This window comes from Scomber japonicus, chromosome 9 (genome assembly GCF_027409825.1).
Source record: "Scomber japonicus isolate fScoJap1 chromosome 9, fScoJap1.pri, whole genome shotgun sequence".
Lineage (NCBI taxonomy): Eukaryota > Metazoa > Chordata > Actinopteri > Scombriformes > Scombridae > Scomber > Scomber japonicus.
The window spans coordinates 21,410,319-21,436,072 of record NC_070586.1 but is presented as its reverse complement, the minus strand read 5'-3'; the positions used below and the strand labels follow the sequence as shown (position 1 = coordinate 21,436,072).

The following is a 25,754-nucleotide window of genomic DNA, read 5'->3' as shown; positions in this document are numbered from 1 at the left end:
ACACCTATACTATTTTGTTTCTATTAGTTTTGTTTTAATTCTCTGCATCCAATCATTCCCCGAAAATGTATCCTTATATGCACTTGTTCAGCACCTTGTAAGTCTAGTTTTGAAAGGTGCGAAGATTGTTGCATTCTTACTAATTGACTGCAAGATGGCTAAAGGTCAACAAATACTGAGTGAATCAAAAATTGCACTGTTCAAAAGAACAATACAAAATGAAATCTGCATTAATTGAAATCTTGCAGTGTTTATTTGGGTCTGAGCCCATTAATACAGAACTTCTAATAAAATGCAATACAAACAGCATTTCAATCACTCTGAGAGTGTAAAATAATCTTCAATCAAGGAGGAGAGCAGATTTAATGACACTTGCGATTGCGAGCAAGTTTTGTTGTTTCACCCTCAGATGATTAGTCCCATTGTATCTAAAAATTTTAAAAAATCTTTTTAAACTCCAAATGATTGCAGTTTAATTGGAAGAAAAATTATTAACTTAAAACCAAATGCTGTTCATTCATACAATCCCATTTAAAAATAAGAAGGAAGCTGTCTTAGTTTTTGGAAGAGCATCTCCACCACCTAATTATCTTTCAGGTCATCTATTTACTGGAATGAGGAGCAGGAAATAGTCTAACAGTCAGACAGCTGGTACTTCTTGTAAATGAAAGATATGATGGACTGGAAACTGATAAAATTGACTTGGTATTCACCAGGAGTGCTTGGTAAGTGTCCAGGATGTTTTGGGTAGATCATTAAAAAATCACAAATGAGGATGCCTGTGAATGTGACGAGAAATATTCCCATTCTAAGGACTATCTTACAGTGTTTAGACATTTTACTTCTTCTACCTGCCCACCAAACTGTCATGTCTTTTTGTGTGTGTGTGTGTGTGTGTGTGTGTGTGTGTGTGTGTGTGTGTGTGTGTGTGTGTGGTGTGTGTGTGTGTGTGTGTGTGTGTGTGTGTGTGTGTGTGTGTGTGTGTGTGTGTGTGTGGGGTGTGTGTGTGTGCAGTTTCTGTCTGTCAGCAGGCTGACTTTCTGTTCCTCCTACATCATTGTCTTGGCTTTTATGTCTTGTTTGAGTTTTTCTTTCTGCTGCAACAAGAAAGTCTACAAGTTTAGTGTTTCCTCATATTTTATCTTATCTGTTCAACACTATAGAATCTTCACAAACTTGTTTGCTTTCTCTAAGCTCTCATTCTTTATGTTTGCTGGCATGTCAAAGGTGAGGTAGATATACATTTATTTGTTGTTTTTCTCATTGTTCTTTTTTCTGTGAAACACTTATATATATATATAGCCTATTATACGTTTTATTATTTGGACATTTGTTGATTCGTCTTTAATTTGCAGAATTAAATGTATTTCTTAATGTATCTTTTGCAGCACATACTTTATTTATAATTGGTGCCCTTGCAGTAAAAATAATAATAAATAATAAAATAGAATTGATGTTGACATTTGTGGAATTAATTCATTTCATTATACTGTAAAGGGCCTCTCCATTAAAAGTCAGTCATGTTCCGAGAAGGAAATCCTTTTAAGTATGTATACTTTTGTAATAGAGTTGTTTGTAAGATAACTGCCAGGCATGTTGGTGTGATGGATTGTCTCTGATGAATCATCCTCACCCTGTCAATTATCCAGTGACCCAAATATGGCTAAAACCAGACTAATGCCATCATTAGTCTGAATCGACTTTATATTTTTATTTATTTTAATTTTTTATTTTTTTATTCTTGTATCTTGTTTTCTTGGGTCCATTCTTCTTTTGTCCTTTTAGTCTGAGTAGTGTCATCACTTTGTCTAACATGTTCTTGTCCTGTACTGTAAACAAAATTTACCTAAAGGTACAATAAATGATCTGAATCTGAATCTGAATCTTACTACTTCAATGAAAAGGCTGTGGAAAGACAGAGAATGCATGAGGAGATTAAACTGAATGAAAAAAGCCACATATTCAGTGAACCCTTTTCAAAACAATACATTTTAATAACTTAACTGAAATATCTTGTATATGCTTAATGGAGTGTCAGCTATCTCTACCACAAACAGACATGTAGACGATGATGATGGTGGTGATGAGGAGGAGGAAACGTGCTGTGGTCTTAGTTGCACCTTTTCTAATATCATGTGTTCACAGGCAATGAGTAGCTGTTTGACCAAGGGGTTTTGAGATGTGCAAATAAAAGGGTTTCAAGATTTCCGAATTCTGATTAACTTCCATTGACTTATAAAATATGCCATGTTTAGAAAATCCTAAACATTTGCGGTTTGTCAGAGCTGCTTTGATGGTTGTGCAAAGATAGGACCGACAACAGGACAGATGCGAGTGTTTCATTACTTTGAGAATACTTGTCAAAGGATGACAAAATTATTTTCAAGCAATCTGCAGCATAACTCTCTATACAAAAATACATATTTTACAATGACTTGATTAATTAAAAAAGTATATATCTAAGATATCTTAAATGAGTCACATTCAGTCACTGAATCAGCATGCAGGGTAAAGAAACTTAAGCTTAACATTGTTTTCCATTTCTGTGGTTTCTCTTTCCCATAAGAATCTACAGCTGCAGGGACTGACTGGAAATCCTGTAAACAATTAAGGGCTGACATAGAAACGTACCACTGGCACGGTGTCATAGTACTTCCAGTAATCAACTCAAGCGTATGTACATGTTTGAGCGCTGACAAAGAGTTGACAGCTTGATTGACCTAGTATTTTAATGACAGGAACACCTTTAAAAAAATATGTAGGTCAATGAAGCAAAAGTTATGTCAGAGTTTATAACAGTTCATAAGTGTAAGTTTAAGCGATTGTTATTTACAACATAACAGTTTTACCTATCTTCTGACATCCTAATATTCCATCCTAACAATGCCTAGTCCCTCACTGCTAAGAAGAGCTAATAATACAAATCTGTTTCCACTATCCATCATAGAGCAGCTGATCAACACCCAGCAATCTGTAAATAAAGATAAACTACAAACATCAACCTATGTATTAAATTATTAAAAAATCATAAACAACAAATTAACAGAAACATTAGACAGAATATAATGATGAAAACAATGATAATGTTGGGGAACAGGGCTGAGTGAAAAGAGAGAGAGGAGTAACCTTTTCACACAGGAATAGCATGTTTAATTGCATAAGATTTCACAGATGACTGCATCAGTATGTTGTTTATTTGGTTATGAAATTGGTGGGGCAATTATTCTTATGTTATAATAATCATTTTTTGAATCGATGCATCTAAATTGGAGAAAGGAAGGCTACACAGATTCAGTAATTTCACTCACTTCACAGATCATAGTTTTTTAAGTCTGTCTTACAACAACAGTCAGGTACACAAATTAGCATTGAAAATTATTTTTTCTTTCATACCTCCTGTACTGACCATTTGAAGATCCCTTCATAATGCACTTACAATTTAATTGATGGAGAACGAAAATCTATCAAAGTTCAAGTTCAAGTTAAAAAATGTATTTAAAGGTTTATCTGAAGCTAATATGAAGCTTCAGTTGCTCAAATGAGACGAATCAAGTAGATATATGTAAACGTTACAGTCTTTATAGACAGATATGCACTTGATATGACTAACTGATATACGATGTTAGACATACATCATATAATTATCAGCTGAGACTACCATCAGATACTATACTTCCCCCTCTGCAGAAGGTGCTGAACCAGAGCTGGTAGGACTATGAAGGATCCTCAGCCCCCTTCTACCCTCAGATAAAAAATATATGCAGCACCGACACATACACAACACTGAGAGACTATGAAAAGTATTGTATTAAAAATATTGCATTATTGTATAGTTTGTCTATAATTGTGGCATATGTACATTTGTACATACATACATTTTTTATTTTATTTTTATTTTATCCCACATTTATTTTATTATTATTTTGCTTTACTACACATTTCCTTGAGTCAAAAATTTCACAGAGTTGTTTCTCTGTTACTTTTAGCCAGGATCAATACTTCTAATATGCTTTGGATGAGCTCAAGCACTGTATTTCATTTGCTTAGCTGCCATCTACTGGTCACTTCAGCCTTCCTGAACTGTAAAACATCAGTTGTGGACCTATTTATAAATATTCATTTATATGCCTTTGATTACACTGGACTATGGCATAAAGTCCAGGTATGAGCAGCAAGGACAGAAAACCAGTATAGCTACGAAAATCTCCAGGTTAACCCACAAATAATAAAATGTTCAGTCTATAAGTTAAGGTTAATTTTTTTTTTTTTTTAATTTTGGCAAGTACATTCTTACATATCGTCTCACACAGTTGCAGCTGTATTACTGATAAAGTCACACAACATATTTTTGAGACTTTACATTCTTCAATTATCCAAATGTTTCTTGTCATTATTACTGCATCTATCTAATTGGATATCATATCATCCATGTAAATAGTGTCACATCTGAGAGGAATACTACTACCAAATACATTGTTGATATGTTTATGTATTTCACTTGCCAGTATGGGACAAGAACCTGGCAGCTTCAGAATATGTGGAAGTGGTTGGCATTGTTTTCCCCACAGAGCCTCAAACAACTGCTGCCATCCCCAAAATGTGCTTTCTGCTGTGGAGTAATAAAGAATCTTACAATATTTTTCCAGCAGAATTCACGCAATGTAAATGAACTAGTTGAACTCCATTGTATTGCACACATTCTTTGCCATCTCTCCTTGGAGTTTTTAAAATGACGCTGTTTCTCCCATTTCTGTTTTATATAGAGAGAGTTATCTGATTTACATTGAAGAATACCTTTGTAATTTGGAGATGATCTTGCTGCACCTTGTGAATTTAGATGCTGACAAAAATAGTTCAAGTTCTGACATAGTGTCGAACTTGAAGGCATCTAAAGAAATCGCTCTTTTCCAGGTCATGTTTTTCCTGTAGGGATCCAAAATTTTGGAGCGCCATCTTGTGGACAAATATATTGTTGTTAGTAATGCCTTTTGTGGTCCATTTTCTGAATCTATCATTAGATCTATTCGGCAAAAAGTTTGAATCGTAGGCACACAATTTTAACAATTTAGCAGGAACTTCTAACCTGCATAGTTTTATAGTTTCCTGCCATATTTTTAGTGATAAGTTGAACCACTGGTTACCCTTGCTAACAGTTTTTTTGTTGTTGTTGTAGTTCCTCATCTGCTAAAATTGCTTCTAGTGGGATCCCTTCCCTCCCAATAGACCCTAACCCTAACCCTCCTTCCACCTTGCTGAGTATGCCTGAGTACATAAACAAAGTAAGGGCCTTAGTTGAGCCGCATAGGCCCATAGTAATAGGCCCATTCCACCACAATCCTTCTTTAATTGCAGGGTTTTATACTTGATTCTAGGTTTTTTTCCCTTGCCACAAGTATCTGGATATCAATCTGTCCCAGTCTATGAACTGTTAAGGTGGAACGTTACTTGGCAGGGTCTGGAAGAGATATAATAATTTGGAGTTACAGTCCATCTTGATGAATCTAATTTAATTTTTGCATTTATTGGTCCGTAGTTGAGATCATATAATGTTGACGTATCTTTAGGAAGATTGATACCCAGATACCTTATTGATTCTGTGTCCCATTTCAATTTCCAATTTACCAATTAACAAAATATATCTCCCCTCTTTGTCTCTGAATTTTTTAGTATTCTAGTCTTAGTGTGGATACAATTTTCCCTCTTTTGACTGGACTAAGCATCCCGTTGACATTAAAGGAAATTATGTTTATTGGACTATCTTGCATTTGACTGATTAAGCTTGTTTTCACATTCATGGATATGAAAAGCAATCCCCTCTCCATAACAACAAATAGACAGTAAACAACAGAACCTTAGTAATATAGAATAGAAGGAACATGGTAATAAATGTCTATGGTGACTTCCAGATAAGGTTCATTTCAAACAGGTTTATCTTATTTTATATTTATGTATAGTATATCAAAGTATTTTAGCCCTAGCTGATAATCATTAACTGTTAGTTAATGATTGGGTTAGTTAGTTTTTTATTATTTGCCGCACTGCGCCTGCGCCGTACCTCTGCCGCTGTGATTGGGTGAGGCAGTCATCTTGGATTTCCGATGCAGCCCAACAGGCAACAGCACTGATGTTATTATAGACAAATCATCTGCGCCTGACCTCGTCCTGTTCCCCTTCACATCATGTCCTCACCACGGCTCATCCTGCTGGTCTTTGCGGTGTCTCTGTGTCCCGGTAAGATGAAGCTTTACTGCTGGATGTCTGCGGAAATGTCAGCTGATCATTCATTGTGTTGACAGATCAGGTTGCAATTGTGATATTTATGGCTACTCTGCTAAAATCAGTGCGCACACGGATGTGATTATATTCCAACAGAAGATTTGCGTCTATACCACTTTTCTTTTTAATAATCTCTCTGTCTGGGTGTTTTAAGGAGACTCCAGGTTCATCATAGACCCTCTGTCAGTCATCAAAGTGAAATCTCTGGTAAGACTGATTTTGATTTCCTGTAACAACAACAGCATATGTTTCAAAGGCCAGTTTACCTACAGATGGGACTACACGTTTTATTCACATATTATTTCTGCACATCTGTATGGTGTTAAATGTAGGAATAATAACATGAATTTATTTATTTACCTGTATGGATGTTCTTGCTACTAATCTGCACAGGGAGTGAAAACCCTGACAAGCCTTGCTTTATGTTTAATGGCTCCCAGTCAGCTATAGAATAGATTTTAAAGTTCTGCTACTGGTCTACAAATCACTGAATGGTTTAGGTCCAGAATACATGAATGACATGTTAGTAGAATATAAACCCAGTAGAGCTCTGAGATCTACTGACTCAGGTCAGATAGTTGAGCCCAGAGTTCAAACTAAACATGGTGAAGCAGCTTTTACACAACTGGAACAAACTACCAGCAGAACTGAGATCAACCCCAACTGTGAACATTTTTAAATCCAGGTTTAAAAACATTTCTCTTCTCCTGTGCTTATGATTGAACTCTTTTAAAGCACTTTACATTTTAATCTTTCATTTGCACTCTATGTCCTTTTAATGATTTTAAAGCAAATCATTATTTTATGCTGCAATCTTATATTTAATGCTCTATTCTAGTATTTTATTTCTCTCTTTCTATTTTTTCTGTACTTTGTTTTTATTATTAGTGTGGGGGGTTAATTGTTTTAAGTTTCTCAAATTACATGTTTTTCTGTTTTATGTAAAGCACATTGAGTTGCCATTGTGTATGAAATGCACTATATAAATAAAACTGCCTTGCCTTGCCTTTAATACAAAAATATTGACTGGTTGTTTTGGGCCCTCTCTTTATTAGACATCTGGCATCTGTTCAGAATGCAGCCAGATCATCCAGCTGTCCACCAACATGATCTCCAGCAGAGATACTAAGGTGGGGATGTTTGTGACTCAATCACTGCATAGTGTCACTTTCCTTTCACTTCACTTTATTTTACTGACCTCACTCAAAGAGTTTGTGAAATTGGTTATTCAGGAAACTGCGGTCACACCCAGCAGCTTGTATCCATGTACTATCTTTCTCTTTTCGAAACAAGGAAGGACATCTTTTTTCAATCAAACTGTTCTGACTTTACTGATTGTGTTGCATGCACTGTCTTTGTACGTGGTAGTTAACGTACACACAGACACCCAGTATTCCTGAGCCATTGCATTAACGTCTGTGCTTCTGCAGGAAACTGTGTATGAAGCCTTGCATGCTCTGTGCCAGCACCTCCCAGGAGAGCAGGCATCAGAGTGTGATTCACAAGTGAAGATGTATTTGCCAAAAATCCTGCAGCAAACACCTGATCAGCTGGTAAGCTTCTATTTAGATGCAGTATGGAAACATAGTGAACACTTTGGCTCTCGGTGGACGCATTCAATCTCTGATCACGTTTTTTGTAGAAAGCAGATGAGACTTGTATGGCTTTTGGACTTTGTGCTGCCCACAAGGAAGAGGAACTGCTGAAACTACCCCACTCTGCTGTTGATGAAGACGCATCTTCACTCAGCACCTCCACCAGCACACATGTAAGTATTAGAAAGCGGAAGTGAAATATAAGATAAAAGCTGAAGTGAAACTGATACTAAACCTTTTATTTTAATCCTGTAAATAACAATCTTATCATCTAACTCTGTAGGAGATGTTCAACCCAGCCTGCACACTGTGTTTGTTTCTGATCAAGAAACTGGAGACCCTGTTACCCAAAAACATGACAGAGGTGACTCTTTTTTTTAAAGATATATTACTTTGTTTTGCTTCAAGTTCGTATCCCTCATCATGCATCATTTTATCTTCTTTCTTGCAATACAGGATGCTTTGATGAAGATCATGGAAGAGTTCTGCTCACTTGTACCACATAGCTACAAGGACCAATGTGATGATTTTGTTGACAAATATGGCGTACAGATAGTGGAGTTCCTCTTATCATCTGCAGCACCTCACACAATATGTACCCTGCTGCACATCTGTTTGTTCAAGGAAACACCTGCTCCAGGTCAGTTAAATGTTTATAATGCATACATGTATAGGTTAGAGATGACCCTCACTCTTCCTCATTGTTACCTAATTAACTGCCGATTCCCTAGAGGTGTTCCTTCCCTCGGACTGTGAGTCCTGCCGCACGCTGGCTGTGCTGAGCAGACTTCATCTGGGGCTCAACTCCACCCAACCTCAAACATCCACCTTCCTCCAGTCTGTGTGTCTTCATCACCCCAATGCCATTCCTAAGGTCTGACCCTCAGCTCCTACCGGCACTAAATATCCCTCACTGCTCCCAATTAATGAAGTCATTCACAAACCGCTGTAACTTTAAATATTTGGAGTTTTACTCAGCTGAGTAAGCTTTTATATATACTATATTGTGTGGCCTCTCATTGCTCTTTGAATGACATTTTCAGTAAAGCAATTTGTTAATCAGGTCTCATGTCACTTTGCTTGAAAAGCAGCCAAGTAACTGCCATGCTCTTTTCAGTGTGAGGCCTTCATCAAAATCTACGGCTCCCGGCTGCAGCATGTTTTGGGAAACCAGCTCGACCGTCCAGATGCTTGTGAAGTAAGAATATGTTCCTTTAATCAACAGTCACATGCACATGTACTTTACTCTGTATTACCACAAGAGGACTTGTCTGTAGCAGGGTTATTATAGTTTTGAAATTTTCATTAATTTTTTATTTCTATGTAGTTTTTCAGTTTGCTTTTTTGTTTCAGTTTAGTTTTAGTTAGTTAAGTGATGAAGTAGTTTTAGTTGAGTTTTTATTTTGAGGAATTGACTAGTTTTAGTGTAGTTTTTATTTAGTTGTAGTCTTAGTTTGAGTGTTTCAGATATTAGGAGGAAAGCTTTGATTAGTAGAAGCTGTAAAGGATGAAATAATGCTGACACTGTGTTTGGTACTAGCCCGTTATCTCAACAAGTCACACTGAACACAATACAGTCACCATGGAGACAATGAAAAGAAAACTAAAACTAAGCTGATTTTATCTGCAATTCACTTTAGTTTTAGTTAGTTTTGCATTGTTCATTGTAGTTTTTAATTTAGTTTTCATTTTTTACAAAACTCTATTTTATTTCAGTTTACTAAATTATTTTTTCACTGCTAGTTTTAGTTTTAGTCTTAGTTAACTATAATAACCCTGGTCTGTAGTAGTTTTCACTTGCAACAGTAAGTTGCCTTAAATATTTGGGTAACACTTTATTTTAAAAGTCATTTTTTCATTTTACAAATATCCTGGAAATGTTCTGATATTTAACAGTTAATTTTAAGGACTTTTTACAGAAAGGATGTTGCAATTTTGGTACAAATAAGAAAAAATAAAGAAATACATGTTAGTTTAGTTTCTCCCATTTGTCCCTCAGAGAGCTGATCTGTGTGCTGCTACAAAGAAGTTGGAGCCCCTGGGAAAGAATCGTTGTACTTGGGGACCAAGCTACTGGTGCAGAGACATGAAAACTGCTAAGGAATGCGGTGTAAGTGAAATGTGTTTGTTTGGCTAAAAGAAAAGTAATGCACAGGTCATACCGATTACCTGAAACATACTAAATATTTTTCTAGTTAACCTCAATTTAGCCATTTGCTACTCTTTTTGTCCCATTTTCACAAATTCCTAGATTCCAAGATTTTAGGCTATAATGATTTCAATGTTTAGGTTTGTGACAATAAGTAAAAGTATAATTATATAAACTAGCAGTACAAATGTGTGCAAGGAGAGTTGAGATGCTCACTCTGCAGCGAGCATAACAGGCTTTGTCTATTTAATGACATCACAGGCCACACATTTATCATGCGTTATCTAAACTGTTTTTTTGTGCATTCAACCTGCCCATCATGACAATATTTAACATCCACTTTTTTCCTACTTTCAGAATCAGGTCTTCTGTGAGAACCTCATATGGAAGAAGAACAAGTGAACCTGCCAGAATGAATGCAGCTCTGAATATTCTGTACTGTATGTGCACACCAGGAACTACTTATTATCTCACGAATGTATCACGTATCTGATCAACTCTTAATGTTTTACTAATTCAATGCACTGATCAACTATTTTTTAAATTTTCTTTTACGTTTCAGGAAATTGCTCCTTTTTGTATGCTTGCAGTCAATCAATCAGGCATGAATGTTCATCATGTAGTATTCCAGTTTGTTCGGAAATATCCGTTTCTGCAGTGGTTACAGTTTTGTGAACAGTGGTGCTCTGTAAAATAATAGTGTGCTATGATTAATGTTAAAATGAAAAAACTGGAGCTTTCTGTACAGAATGAATTAAAGACTACTGACCACTCAACAGAGCTGCGTCCTCCGTTTTCTTTTTTGGTGTGAAGATGCAGCACAGACAAAAACATGTCCTGGAGCTTGTTTATTTAGAAACTTCCACATAGTAAAAACATAAAACAGTGAAAAAACATGGAAATCTTTACATGGATTTGCTTTTTTTGTCTGTTAACAAAAAGCCCTGGTGCTCTCTTTCCACCTTCATTTTAGATTCTGTTGCTTTTTTCAATCACTTAAATACCCAGTTCATTTCCAAAACGGTGACACCACTTCTCACACTCAGAAAATTCCTGCCTCACTTACGCCCCCGTGTGGTTATTTGTGTCATCGTCACTCTCCTGTCTCTTCCAGATCTACAAGAGAAAAGAAAACAGTGGTAAACAATGTGATATGAATAAAATAATTACTAATAAATAACCAGGTTCATGATTCACAACTGTATTCTGCAGTGAAATTGGATGTATTTTTGGCATAGAGCAAAGCGTCTCAAATAATACAAATAAAATAAGTCACGAGTGAATTCTCATAAACAGCTCTTCACAGAGAAAAGTGATGGTATGGAAACTGTACATTACTCATTTATATGAACATCTTCGCATTTATGAACTGTGATGCAACTTTTTGGTAAAGAATAAAAATTATTTGCATATTTTAAAATTATATAACTACAATGGGAAAATAACCAGCATGTCTTGAGTGGATTAGCTTGCCAGATCCATATTTAAGAGTAATATTTGCATCAGAAGTGAAATTTCCCCAAAATACAATTAGCTATAATCATATGCTGCTGCTGTCTTATAAAGTGAAAAACATACGAGTGTGCATCAAATGCCAGCAGATGAAAGGTGATTCATTTTTATATAATTTCATGTTGCATCATGAAGTAGAAACATGGCACTGCAGTATTTATGTTTTCCAACACACAGACACAGGTTTGCACAGCTATCCCTGTTAGGACATTACATTGACTACCATTAATTGTGGACAGCCAAACTTAATCATTAGGACCAAGCTTTGGTCCCCATGAGGACTACTGGTCCTGACAAGGTCAGTGTTTATACTGGAAAAGGTCCCAATGACTTAACAAACACACACATATACACACACACACAAAATGAACAGCAGAACTTGCCTGGATGTAAGCCTCTGACAGTGTAATCATCTGGGGGAGAATGTCTGTCACCTGCAGGTCCTGCATCTCATACCACTTCCCAGTTCCCTGATCAAACACAAAGATACATTATAACCAAGTGGCAGTGACATCATTTTAACCATAATACCACAACATTGGTTTTGAAACCCTAACCCCAATTTAAGGTGAGGTTATGTGTAATTAATACAATCCTAAAAAGATATTTTAGAAATATCTGTATGCAACCTACATGATGTAGGACGTGTATTCTGTACGCTCCCTCAGTGGGTTTCCCATCATGCACCACGTTGGCGACAAGGTCATAAGTTGTGTTCTTCTCTGTAACTTGGGCCTCCTCTGTCAAGTATTCACGGAGGTCTACATTCCTATTGTAGAAAATACAAAGAGACATGAATGAGCACATATTTATACTGAGGCTTTGTACTTGGTCTTACAGCACATGAACTACACTTACGTGATGGGGAAGTTGACGATTGTGGGGTTCTTTTCCACAAAGAAGTTATTCTTTGTGAATCTTTTGATGCAAAAGATGAGGTACGGCGGCAGTTTGGTCAACTGGAACCTTTTCAGAAAATTTTCTTTGTAGGTTTTGTATTCCTGAATGTAAATGAGACAGAAGTGTCGAGATATGGTATTTAAACTGATACTAGTACGTGCAAAGTGTTGCTGCACAATTACACATTCTGTTTTAGGCACAACTTTGTGAAAATGTAATGACCCAGTTTTAAGCCAGAAAATCTTTTTCAGCATTAAAACATTTCACACTTTTATTTTGCACAAGTTATATCAAAGACAAGACGATATGAAGGAATCATTACCTTCTCTGTACTGCCGTTGAACTTTCCCAGGATGTTAAAGAGAGGGACTTGTGGAATAATAAGCTGCTCCTTCTCATCCTTGTACAGTGGAGCTGTTGGGAGGTCAAGGGTCAGGAACAAGAAAGTGGACTCAGACAGCTGCTCCTGATACTCATCTGTCAGGAGCAATGCCTCTTTCTCCTCTGGTAGCTGCAAAATACATGATGTTGACTTAATGTTGCTTTTCATTTTACAATCTTTTAAGTTCAATTCTTTTTAACTGTCGTGTCTTTATGAAAAAAAAACTACATGGCCCAAAAACATAAAAGAGTTTAAATTTCAATAAATGTATCAAGCATCAAATCAGCTTTGATTCTTTCAGGTCAACAATCACTGTCTCAAAAGAACTTAGATTTAACAACATGATTTATGTATAAATCTGACTTCATTATTAACAACTTGTTTCATATTCCATGTGTCATGAAATAAGTTCAAAACATGAGCAGGAAACTCACTAAATCTGGGTGTGGGAGTTTCTTCGAGAAAATCCGCATGGAGCCTTGAAATGCTTTTGTAATGATTGCTGTAATGAAAGAAAGACATAATAGAACAGAGGTTGATTCACATTTATAGGATACTAACAAAGACAAATATTTGGCTCAATCTCTGAGTTATTTCTGCCACAAAGAAAAAACACATTCACATGTTTTTATAAAATTAATATCCTATTTTTCTCCTTCAACTTAGAAAACTACACTATCGGTGTTGGGGAACGTTACTCTTCAAGTAACTAATTACATTACAATGTTACTTCCATTAAAAAGTAACTAGTTACATTACAGAATTACCTTTTGAGAAAAGTAACTCAGAGTACTTCTGTGTTACTGAAAATGAAGGCCCCCTTCGTATTTCCTCAAAATGTTAGTCAAGACCTCCTTTAAATATAATGAATGTACCATCATCACACAGCCAAGTCTGGCCCATAATCTGTAAATCTGTACACTAATAGCAGGAATGACAGACACTATGTCCCATTTACAGCCCTTCATTGTCTTAAAGTGGCTTCTCAAACATATGCCCACATACAAGTTATAAAACTACATAGGCTACAGGCTTTTTAAACACATCCCTACATCACTGCAAAAGCGCAACAGGCTCTTGTAATGTTGTTGCTCTTATTTTAGATATAATAAGATCTAACAATTACAAATTAAAATCTTTATGTGCTGTTCCCACTCACATGGCTTTTTCTTTGTGCCTCCTAGAGCACCATGCAGAGCATTTAAGAACCACGTCATGAAGTCCACAGCATCTCCTGCAGAACAGAAAACCATCAATTAGCACAACAACCTACAGCTTTCTACATAGAGCAGCATGTTTTGCTGTGAATGAATCTGCTGTTCTTCGTCTGGAAACACAAATCTTACCTTGCTTGGTAATTTGGAAGTTCTTCTTGCTACAAAGCACCACAGCCTGCAGCATCTCATGGGGAGACACGTGGGCCTTGAAGTTTCTCGGATTCCAAAGTTTGCGCATCAGCTCACCAAACCTCTGTACCAAGAGGAACATGATGTCCCCTGGTGGTCTGCGGATTCCCCTGTAGTTTTCCTCCTCCAGGAAGTAGTTTCGCAATGGTGGAACATTGGAAAAAGCCTTGAAAACAAGCAGGGAAACATTTAATAGTAGAAAAGCAAATGACTAATGGCGCTTTTCCACCTTTTTGTAATGGAAAAGGTCGTTCTTGGAGCCGAGGCGAGGCGAGTCGAGCCGAGTCGTGCTGGAACTGTGTAGTGGAAAAGCGCCATAAGTGATGCAGTTCTTCATACCTGTAACACCACATTGGCGTAGTCATTGGCTTTGATGTTGTTGAGCCCCACAATGCCCGGCAGGTAGGTCGTACCGTCGTAGGCTCTGTACAGCTTACCCTGCTTGTCAAGGCCGGTGATGTGCTGTTTGGTGAAAGTTGGCTTCAGCACATACTGCAGAAAAAGCAAACAACAAATTACTGACAGAAAAGTACTATTAATTATATTTTTGACTTATGACCATGTGATACTGAATGAATATGACCAAAAGTGCTTTGAAACAGCGTGTAATGTATGCTGTGGGGGTGCATGACACCTGAGCACAAAAAAGAAACATATTGTAAAACACCCTAAATAGATGTATATATATTAATTCAACACAAACCCTGTTTTATATACCCCTCTGAATAAAAGACAGGTAATGTAGCCTAACAATATTATTTCACTCACCGTGATGTCCTCCAGTGAGGAGTCGATAATCTCGTAGTTGTCTGGTAGACAGTAAAACTTGAGTGTGTGCAGATTGAGGAACACATGATGGGTGAACTGTACACTATGAGTGTAAGCATGGGACTTCAGACCTCTGCCTACAGGAGGAGCCACACGTAAGTGAAACAGTCAAGTCAATTTTATTTGCATTAGCCCAATATCACAAATCACAAATTTGCCACAGGGGAGCATTACAATCTGTACAGCAACAGAACATCTACTTAGACCTTCAAATCTAATACGGAAAAGTCCATAAAAACAAATGTAACCAGGAAAATATAGGAGGTAGAGCAACAGAGGAGGGATCCCTCTCCCAGGACAGACAGACATGCAATATATATTGTGTGCACTGAACAGAAATGACAGAAACACAGCATAGAAAACAGGATGATAAAATCATAATCGATTTATAATATGCACTGTATGAAGTAAAGTCAGGGCACAACCAGATGTTTCTACCCCCGCATTAATTTCACATACCTTGAAAGTATTTCCCACATATAAGGCAGGCGTAGACATTAATGTGGGAGAGAGAGATGGAGCAAAGCTTCTCAAAATCAAAGTCCAGCACACTCCTGGCGGATAAACAGACAAAAACCGTGAATAACCTGCAGGACGATGAATGAAGTCAAGGTTCATTTAGCATTTAGCATGTGTACACATTGAGGTAAATCGTGCCTGTTTATGGTGTCGAGATAAGGGCAGTGGCGGCTTCTCCGGTCTTCTACTACACGCCCTCGTCGTATTTTGGTCACTACTGGAACATGGAAGAGAAACAAGAAAGAAAATAAATCAATCCAGTTTGTGTTTCAGCGGTTGAAGGTATGCTAGCTAAACTTAGCATTTATGTTCCTGGGAGGCGATTGATTTGATACACAGGGCGGTGAGTTTGTGTTTCAGTCTATAATAAACTACACATTAGCGGGGTTTCGTGTGCATCTGGGGCACCCGGTGTTAAAAACAACTATACCCTCAGCAGGCTGCTAGCAGCATTAGCTACTGGCTAACCAGACGTAAGACAGACGTTTTATAAAGCACATAAACTCACCTCCGTCTTCGTTGTCCTCATCGTCCACCTCAGCTTCTCTTTCTCGCTTGAGAGAAACCATCACAGCAGTCAAATTGTGCGCTTGGTCTCAAAATTACAGATAAAGGTCCAACTTTATTTGAGATAAATGAACGAGCCGCCTCGATACTCTCGCAGTCTCTCGCAGCTCACGGACGCTGAAAATCTAACCCGGAGTTAAAATTGAGGTCAGGTCATGTGTTGGGGAGTAATTAGTTACATGTAACGTGTTGTGTTATGGAATTACAAAATAAATGTAACTAATCCGTTACAGAAAAAAATATGTAATTAAATTAGAGTTACTGATGAAAAATGTTGATGATTACAAAGGGGGTTACATCATAAAGTCAGACCTTTAAGATTTTGTTCAGGAGGAGGGTTTTTCCAGATTTTTTTTAAAACATTTAACATGTTACTGAATACATATATTGCTGTTTTTAATTATTTGAAAACAATATATTATATATTTTGTAAATAAATCATGACATAGCTTAAATGGTGTCACAGTACTAATTAAGCCCATGCCAGACTTTTGACATTTTTCATAAAATATCTTTATTTTATATTCCAAAACCTACATGAACTAATGAATACATTTTCAAATGAGAGCTATCTTGCTTTGTAAGAAATTATTTCCCTCATACATCATGTCAGTATCCATGAAAAACACCTGAACTTAGATTTTGGTGGGTCTAATGGGTACACTTGACTTACCATAACAGTTGAAAGCATTTGTTAGAAAATTAGAAAAGTAATCAAAAAGTAATCAGATGTAATAAGTTACATTACTTTGATCAAATAATTTAAATAGTAACATTACTTATTACATTTTAAATAGGTTAACTAGAAATCTGTAGCCTATTAGATTTCCAAAGTAACCTTCCCAACCCTGTATTTTAAACAGTATTCTTTGTGGATTAGAAATTCATTGTTTGGAGATAATGCTCATTCTGCACCATGGGGATTAGCCTTAAATTATGTTTTATTCTCAAATAACTGGTTTTAATTGTTTGTATTTTTATGGATATGTTTTAAAGTGTTCTGCAAGCGCTAAATGGTTTTGAGATTGTTTTCAGATATTATTATCATAACTTACACAGTAAGTGTTCAAGGTTGAATTTATTTATCTTTAAATCAAAAACTTCTACATTTGATATAATTAACTGAAATCTCCTGTTTTATGTAACATTGGACCATTATTCAGTATGATTGTATAATGTCTTTTCTCCATAAACCAGCCATTAATCACCCAGTTTACCTGTGATTGATGAGGCATTCATGAATGATTTGAGGTACAGAGAGTAATTATAAGGCGAGGGTCAAAATGTGAGGGTTGATTTGTTAACTCCGGGACAGTTTCAGTTGGACAGCAATTTATCAGCAACTAGTTAGCTATGTAGCTTTTTGTCACTCAGACCTGTGAGACCGTTAGCATGATTAGCACATAAATGCTGTCACCGTGTTGGAACAGAATCGGTAGAAATGGACATTTTAAGAGACGATGAAGAGCATGAGCTGAAATACAAACGTTCGGGCCGTTTGGATATGAGCCACGGCTTCCTGCACCATATCCGGAGGAACCAGATCGCTAGGTAATTTACCAGATAATGCTAGTAACTGTTAGCTGAGCTGTTAGCACAGCTGCTCCACGATATCCAGCCACAATATCTGCAGCTGCAGCCGCAAATGTTACATAGAAGTTAGTCAGGTGGTCAAGCGAAGTAAATTAGTTGGGCACATACTATTTAAGACATCTGCTGTTAAGCACAAAGTTAAATTCAAAGGACAGGTCGCACAGGCCGAAGTTGTCTTTGGTTTTGGACACAGTGGGTGTAACAACATATTTAAGTGTTTATTATTGTAGCGGGAGAAGCAGTGTGGTGGTGATGCAGCTTTAAATGACAGATGAACCTCCGTTAGATATTGTGATGTACAAACTTTTATCAGTACAATTAGCTCGCTTTGTGCTGCTTTACCTTTAGTTGTAGTTCTGTCAAATCTTAAGGAGTATTCATGTAGAACCTCTACAAAAATATTAATCAGTGTTGCTCACCATTGACACAGTTTTATGATGGGACAAATATACAGTACCAGTCAACAGTTTGGACACATTTCACATTCACTTGAATGAGAAAGTGTGTATTTGACAATGTCAAAAAGCTAATATTTATGTCTGCTTCTGAAATAGATGACAAGTATATACAGGCAAATTCTATAATTAAATTACTCACACAATCCTTTTCTGAATTATGTGCGATCAGTTGCATTGTAATATGTGCAAGTAAAAGAATATACTGACATAAAGTTAAATTGTACACTTGAATATATACTGTAGTCAGACTGATGGTGCGCTAGCTGTATATTTTGAAAAGTATGCCGTATATCATACATTTTTCATGCTATAACAAAGTGTTTGTTCACTGTCTCTTCAAGAGACGACTATGATAAAGAAGTGAAGCAAGCCAAAGAGCTTCAGCGACGGAGGCACACCACAACCCCTAGACGTCCCCGTCGACCAGACATCCAAGTGTACCATCCTCGACGAAGGCGTAAGATTGGTGCTCTTTGTTATCTTTTTGTCACTTACAGTAAGTCCTCGGTGTGTTCAAACCTCACTATGCTCATTTTCTAGATGGTTCGGAGCCAGGGACCAGTGCTGAGGCTGAGGAGTGGAATGAGAGCGGGTCAAGTACAGAGACGGAGACCCAAGGAACTGAACTCTTCTGGCTTGACTATCAGGCGGACTCTGGTACCATTACATCCTTCCTTGTGCACAAGGTCAATGCACGTCCCTTCTGTCGATGTGTCTCATTGTTATTGCACTAATGTTTATTTTACTCAGCTGGCTTTTTGTACATCTTCATTTCTCTCTGTCTCTAAAGGAGGATAAGCCTGGGAAGGTAGTAGAACGTGTCGCAGAGAAGAACATGTTGGATTCAGCCATGAGGACAGTTCTAGAGGCCCGGATACAAAAGGAAATGGACAAAAGACGAGACAAACGCTGAGTTCTAATTTCATACATTAGATGATGACGTAATGGCTGCAGGAAAAAACCTGTGGAGCAATACTTAATTTATAGTTCTGTGCTCCTGATAAGCATCGGCACTGTGGACAGTGTTCGGGGCATAACAAAGAACTCCAGGATCCTGTACAGTGAAGGTCAGCAGAGACTCAGTGTAATATCCCACACTCAAGTGGAGTCTGCACAGAGACAGCACTTGTAATGGACAGTATGGTCAGGCGTGGTGTTCATGTTTACTACATTTTGCTCACATTGGACTGTTACCTCATGTCCAGATTCATGTCTTTAGGGACACGTTATACTCCTTCAAGATGACTGGACCTGTAAAATGATGTTGCTTTCTAACAGTTGAAATGTTTTAAGTTGGCACTATTTGACAGGGAGCACTGTTAATATTTGTCTGCTAACGAACATGTCCTGTGTTGCTTGTGTTTACAAAGATCTGTTTTTTTATAAACAAGATTGAAACTTTTTGGGAAAGTGCTGTGAACAGGACACAGATCTGTCGGTAAACACCTGTTTAGAAATGTGAGAATTCAGTGTCATGTTGAGTTGTTTTGTGTTTCAGCACCTCGGTATTGTAATTTATTTTTGGTTACTTTTTATTTTTGATACTGTAATATTTTCTGAGGACACAAACTATTTACACATAAAATGGCATATTCATAAAAGCCAGTTATACTGTAAAATGTGTCTGGGTGTGTGTGCTTATGGAATTGAACAGCCTTTTATTAGTTTCTTGATAGATTGGATAACGCCAAAAATCTGTGGGGTGAAAATTACAAGTCAGCAAGTTCACTCTCTATAATCAGTTCTATCTTGAACAATGGATAGTTTGGAATACATAAATTGCAGAACATGTGAATACTGCTACAAGTGTTTTACATCATGTCTTCAGCAGGTGGCAGTATGAATCAGCGTTTCAACTCTGCAGGCCCATCTGCTCCTCTTTTCCATGTGCTACATTTGTCTTCAAAGGTCAAATCAGATTTTTCCCTTAAGCGCATCATGTAGAACAGTTCATGGTCATTTTAAAGACAAATGACATTTCCATAATACAACTTATTAACAGTGTTTTTCAATCATTCTAAAATTTCACACATTTTTCTTCAAAGCAACATTTCTTAAAATTGAACCACTTTGTACTCAAAATCGATCACTTAAATGAACGTGCAGTGTCACAAGTGTGTAAAACTGGGTGCTGTTCAACTAGAGTTCATGGACTCCACATGTTAATACAGTAGAGAAGAAGCTTGTGTCATGTGTTGTAATCCAGGGCAAGCTGACCATGCAGGTAAGCACCACAACAAAAACATTGACATGACATTTGTTTGCAGTGTTGGAACATGATCTTGTGTGACAAAGCAAAGTGAAATTTTACAACTTCTTTTATGTTCCAGTATCACAGAATGATCTCATCTGTCGGGTGTTGATAATGACTCCCTTTGAGATTAGCTGTTTTATACCTTTTTATGATCTTCTACCCTGCTTTCCCATATGGGAATGACCTGACAAGTTAGACCCTGCCAGTGGCTAAACCTCTCCAGATAAAATCTCAACATTTAAATACATGATTACTGTCATCTACAGAAAGACTGCAGCAAAGAAAATAAATATCTGTTGATCACAAACACTGACTGAACTGCTCAGAAACACAGAAAGAGAGATCAAGGGACAGCATAGATTCTTCTACTAGCACTCAAGGATGAGGTTGCTATTGTTTCAACAAACAAATAAGCCACAGACAGTTTTTTCCAGCCTTATGCTGCAAAGAAAACAAAATGTTATACTACCACAACCTGACTGTGGAAAAAAACTAAACTAAACCAACATTTGTGCAAACAAGCTGCTGATCCACTAAGCAACAGCAGATTAATTCTTTGTTTTCATTAATACATGAAAATATGCAAACTTCATCCGCACACCACATGCCAAGTCTCCACAGTGTTACACAAAACTTTGTCAAGGAGGAACAGGCCCTGCATTGCTATTGGCAGAGCAGAGACACTCCCCTTTAGACTGTCCTCCAGCTAACTTCTCATTCCTCTGTCAGCATGTGACTGAAGCTATGAGAGGGGAGACACATTCCTGTGTCACCTACTCTGCTTCTCACCACATTATCTCCAGTTTCACTATTTCTCAATTGGCTAGAAATTACCCAATCACAACTCACACCATTATACCTTCCCCCTCACTGTAGCTTTACATGAACATATTATATAAAGCTTCAGCTATAACCATTTACCTCAGAGAAACACCTGTCAAATGTTTTGCAAGCATGACTATATGAAATCAACGGAAGTACCTGTTGTGACTCGCAGGCTGGCAGTTATGCAATTCACAAGATTTGAGTATTACCAAACCTCTTTTTAATCAATCTGTAGTTGCAATCAATAGATGCTCAGACACACTGCATATCTTCCATTGTCCTTACAAAACCTTTTAAAGTGCAACTGGCCATTCAGCTCCCTTAATCTCTCCTTTAGGACTAAATACACAGACAATGTTGTCCTTTTAAACAGTTACATTGCAAACAAAGTTGCTTGTTCAACACACAATATGCTTGCTTTACCACTCTCTTTCTATTTGCCCATCTTGTTTAATGTATTTATTTGTAATATTTACTTACACACTGTTTTATTTGGTCATGTTAAAAAGGCTGTGAGTGTCCAGGCCTCTTGCCCCATTCTGTGTTGTCTTTAGATTTGCCTTACTTTGCATTTGCTTGTTTTTCATGTTTTTTTTAAATGTGCTTATAATGAAATAACCTGCATTAATATGGTCACAATAATCCTGTGTGACAAAAGATTTTAGAGCTCACAATAGGATCAACCTGTCTCCCTCACACTTTGGTTTCTGACCAAGTGGTTCACGTCATTCATTAACCATTTCTGGGTAAAATGAAGCAAAACATGTTATATAATATACCGTAGAATTTGGTTTGGGTTGGGCACAATGACAAATGTCACTTTAATAACAGTTAAGATGCAATCTCTGGGAAATCTCCAGAACAACTGAAAAGATGATTACATAACTGAGTCTGGAAATGACTCAGGTATGATTCCACGGTGGAATCAAATGCAAAAACAGTTCACCGCACCCAATTCACATGATACAAATGCACAAACAACACAATTACAAGTCCTGGCAGAGTACTCTAAACTCAAAGACAGTTAATGCTGTTTTATTGCATGACAAGATACATAAAACCAATAATCCCATGTATATTGCATTATAATGTGGAAGATTTGCTGTAAGACGCGCGTGTTTCCTTCCAATGTTGACTTTTGAGAGCGAAGCAGTTCATCACAAGTACAATATATGGGTAAAGATGCTACAGGTGGTTTTGATTTCACTTTCCTACTAAAGTACAGTAGAGCAACAGCAAGCTCTGACAAATATTGCATCAGCTGTTACCCAAGCCTTTTGAGAAATCCCCCTGACCTGAGGTTGCCCTTCTCACTGTAACAACTCTGTGCACTGCTCTGCTCCTTAAGTGTTCTGACTGTGAGGAAACTAAGGGCACCACAAGACCTTATCTTTCAGTCAGTGTTTGGTTTCAACGTCATATTATGCATTGGTGCCCATGCTATTTTGTTTTGTCTTATGTCTGAGCTGGATGCAGGTGGCACCTTATGACCTCTGTCTTTTATAGAGAAAGATAAGAGCAAGCAAGTTTATTACACTGATTTATCACTCGGTAAAAGTTTAAGGCTTTGTCATTAACTCACAAATTCAGCATAGTGTGGTTCTTGAGGGACAATGTTCTAGACCTTTATTAATAAAGTGTTTCAGCTGCAACAGCCTTCATCAATGCTGTGATGCACATGCAATGCACGTGCAATCTTGCCCATTCAAGGCTGTGGGGACACTGTAACCCCCTGTATTACCCACTACCATTTACAGTTAAATATAGAAGTCTGACTGAGCCAAGGTGCACAGCTGCTGTAGCTAAACCGCAGACAGAGTTTGAAGTCTGAATTTGATGATGTTACTTGAGAATGAATACCACTGATACCCTGATATACTGTAACTGTAGTGACGTCATTTGTAAAAGTGCCAGGACAACTTTCCAAGAAAAGAGACCTTAAAATGTGAAACATTTCCAGTTATAAATTAAGGGAAATAAAAATGTCAGCAATGTATTTCCTGCAGGAAAAGTTTCTTAAAGATTATATAATGCTGACCTTTGCAGTCAAGGGTCATCTGGACACAGAATACTTTCAGAGGGCACTGGGCAGAGACAGATCTTAGTGAGTAGATCTTACAGTTTGAAATTCAACACAACTTAAAAAAATGATTCATGTTTATGCACAAGACTCGAAGCATATGACAATGATTACATAATAATATAAAGTCACACTGTTCACCAGATCGTTCTATGTATGTCTAACAATATAAGGACAAATGGCTGCCTCCTTCCAAATAATTCTCTCAATCAATCCTCATTAGGTACATGACATCCTATCCAAGTGCTTAGTGTTACCATGGCAAGCAGAAGTATATTTAATTGCTAATCTCTTTTATTAACACAAACTGTTCTTGCTTATATGCTTGTAACAGTCACGTGTGCAGACCACAAAATCCGCTCATTCATTATAAAAAGCTGACAGGATTTCTGTGGCACAGCAACAAAGGTAATTATAGTGAAAAGGCTCAGTGGATTATTTCAGCAAAGGCCTGGGAGGTCCTCTAGAAAAGGGATTTGGTGCTAAAACCTCTGATTGAGTTTCAATCAGCAGTTGAAATAAACATACAGCATGGAAGCATTGCAGGAAACAAGACATGAATCTGTACTCATATAAAGCAAGTTTTCAAATCTAGGACCAATTTAGAGAAATTTGATACCAGGAACAGGAACAGGTCACTGTACCATATAATGTTTACTTAATTTTATCATTGCTTAACACTTACTTATGTCACTTACTTAACACAACTATTTTTGTTATACCCTTCGGCCCTGTCTAGTGAGACCTGCCCAAACTTGTCTTATTGGATATTTCATAACTAACTGACATCCGGTTTTCAGAACTGGGAATTCACTGAAATTCTTGAATATTCACATTCACGTGTTTCAAGCTTTCTCTACAGTGGAATAGATTTTATCTTTTTTTTAAATTTAACACTTGCAGACTTACAGCACAGGCAGCCTGAAGAACATATGATCAACTTCAAAGTGTTCCTCTGGGGCTCCTCAAACACACACGGTCTAAATAACTATAAAGTTGTGTTATTATTGTACTATATTATTTTCACTGTACAAACCTTCAGTTCTCTTGTAATTAGTTCATCCTGGTCTGTGTTTGCATTTACTGTCTATGATGAATTTATTACTGCAGAGGCGGACTTTTTTACGTCATTTTAATAAGATGTTTAATAATATGTTCTTGAATGCAATTCAAAGTTGCTACTGAAAACACATCTTCACTAGTAAATGCAATTTGAACAATTAAAGCAGTTTAAGATCAGTATTTACCCACAATTTAAATATTGTACAAACATGGCAGAAGTGTGTCTTGGGGTTAAGTTCAACATACTCTTTGTTATAAGAACAAACAGAGGTACTTTGAATGAGCTGCTGGATTTGTTTATGTAGGGCAGAGTATTATGCTGAGTAAACTATCTTATAGACGTGTGGATTTAGTCTTACATTTCTGTCTCTTTTTCTTGTCAAATTTGTGGGACAGTTTAAATGAAAGGAATCAGTTTTTTAAATTGGCCTGCAGACAAAAATCCCACAATGCCAAAAAAAGTCCCAGAGTCTCACAGCAGTCAACTTAATCAATGCATTTCAAATGACTATATTACAATATGTTTTTTGTGTTTTTTTCTCACGAGAACAGCTGAGTAAAGAGGAGGGGGAGACTGATAACAATATTGTGCTGCTGGCATTTACCCAAAAATGTTACTGCTCAGCTCAAACTTTTTCTTAGTATGCAACTGAGCAAATAAATTGTAAATAAACTGCAGTTTCTCAGAATTTCCTAATCTACTGTGCTGACCTTGTGACCCCACATTACCATGCAGTCAAAGCACACTGCAACTCTATTATGTCCTCCTCTGTTACCACTCACAGATTAGTGGCCTTGTCTTTTTGCAACTTTGTGAAGACGCTTTCTCAAAGGACAATTCTGAATACATGATGGTCACACACACATATAATACTGAGAGAGTGGCTTTTCATATTTGCTTTCTCTTTCTCACTTTACAATCAAAAAAACAAAATACAAAATGTTTATCAAAACTCTAAGCCTTATGACCACGTGTCTATTTTATCTATGACTTTAGTGTTTCTATAACTGTTAGCTATCATTACATTTTATTAATTGATATTATAACAGTATAGTAATGAAATGGGATTTTATAAGGAAAACATTTATGAGAATTTATTTGAAATATAAAAATCACAATTGTTTGTACAATTACTGATATACAAACCTTCAAAAAGTTTGAATCAAGGGCAAACTTACATACATACAATAAAAATAGGATTAGTCTGTGTTGGGAAAAACAGAGCCTTAACTGACTGTATTCACAGAACCTGGAACATGGACTGCCTAAATGTATTATGATGCAATTACACTTTGCTGTAGCAAATTTTAATGTGTCAAATTGAGCTCAAGTATAATACTGTATATA

General features: G+C 37.0%; 3 protein-coding genes across 4 annotated transcripts; 2 read left to right on the top strand and 1 right to left on the bottom strand.

Annotated features, from left to right (window-relative positions):
• Positions 1-6,077: 6,077 nt before the first annotated feature.
• Positions 6,078-10,775, top strand: sftpbb (surfactant protein Bb). Its single transcript, XM_053325635.1, has 11 exons — positions 6,078-6,231; positions 6,431-6,483; positions 7,332-7,406; positions 7,707-7,829; positions 7,919-8,044; positions 8,155-8,235; positions 8,328-8,511; positions 8,603-8,745; positions 8,989-9,069; positions 9,871-9,981; positions 10,378-10,775. Exons 1-11 carry the CDS (start codon positions 6,180-6,182, stop codon positions 10,420-10,422), a joined length of 1,074 nt encoding a protein of 357 aa, XP_053181610.1. The 5' UTR covers positions 6,078-6,179; the 3' UTR covers positions 10,423-10,775.
• Positions 10,776-10,855: 80 nt separating this feature from the next.
• usp39 (ubiquitin specific peptidase 39) lies at positions 10,856-16,232 on the bottom strand. 2 transcript variants are annotated; one of them, XM_053325124.1, is made up of 14 exons: positions 16,076-16,232; positions 15,706-15,784; positions 15,508-15,602; positions 14,989-15,125; positions 14,560-14,712; positions 14,161-14,386; positions 13,974-14,048; positions 13,249-13,316; positions 12,755-12,943; positions 12,391-12,533; positions 12,166-12,301; positions 11,916-12,002; positions 11,057-11,136; positions 10,970-10,986 (listed from the first exon to the last, which is right to left on the bottom strand). In XM_053325124.1, the coding sequence occupies exons 1-13, from the start codon at positions 16,134-16,136 to the stop codon at positions 11,083-11,085; spliced, it is 1,503 nt and encodes a 500-aa protein (XP_053181099.1). In that variant the 5' UTR covers positions 16,137-16,232; the 3' UTR covers positions 10,970-10,986; positions 11,057-11,082. The 2 variants fall into 2 exon arrangements, with proteins under 2 accessions (XP_053181098.1, XP_053181099.1); XM_053325123.1 differs by having other exon boundaries at positions 10,856-11,136.
• Positions 16,233-17,518: 1,286 nt separating this feature from the next.
• On the top strand, positions 17,519-19,789 carry c9h2orf68 (chromosome 9 C2orf68 homolog). The gene is made up of 4 exons (XM_053325443.1): positions 17,519-17,685; positions 18,527-18,642; positions 18,726-18,871; positions 18,976-19,789. Exons 1-4 carry the CDS (start codon positions 17,576-17,578, stop codon positions 19,096-19,098), a joined length of 495 nt encoding a protein of 164 aa, XP_053181418.1. The 5' UTR covers positions 17,519-17,575; the 3' UTR covers positions 19,099-19,789.
• Positions 19,790-25,754: the final 5,965 nt, after the last annotated feature.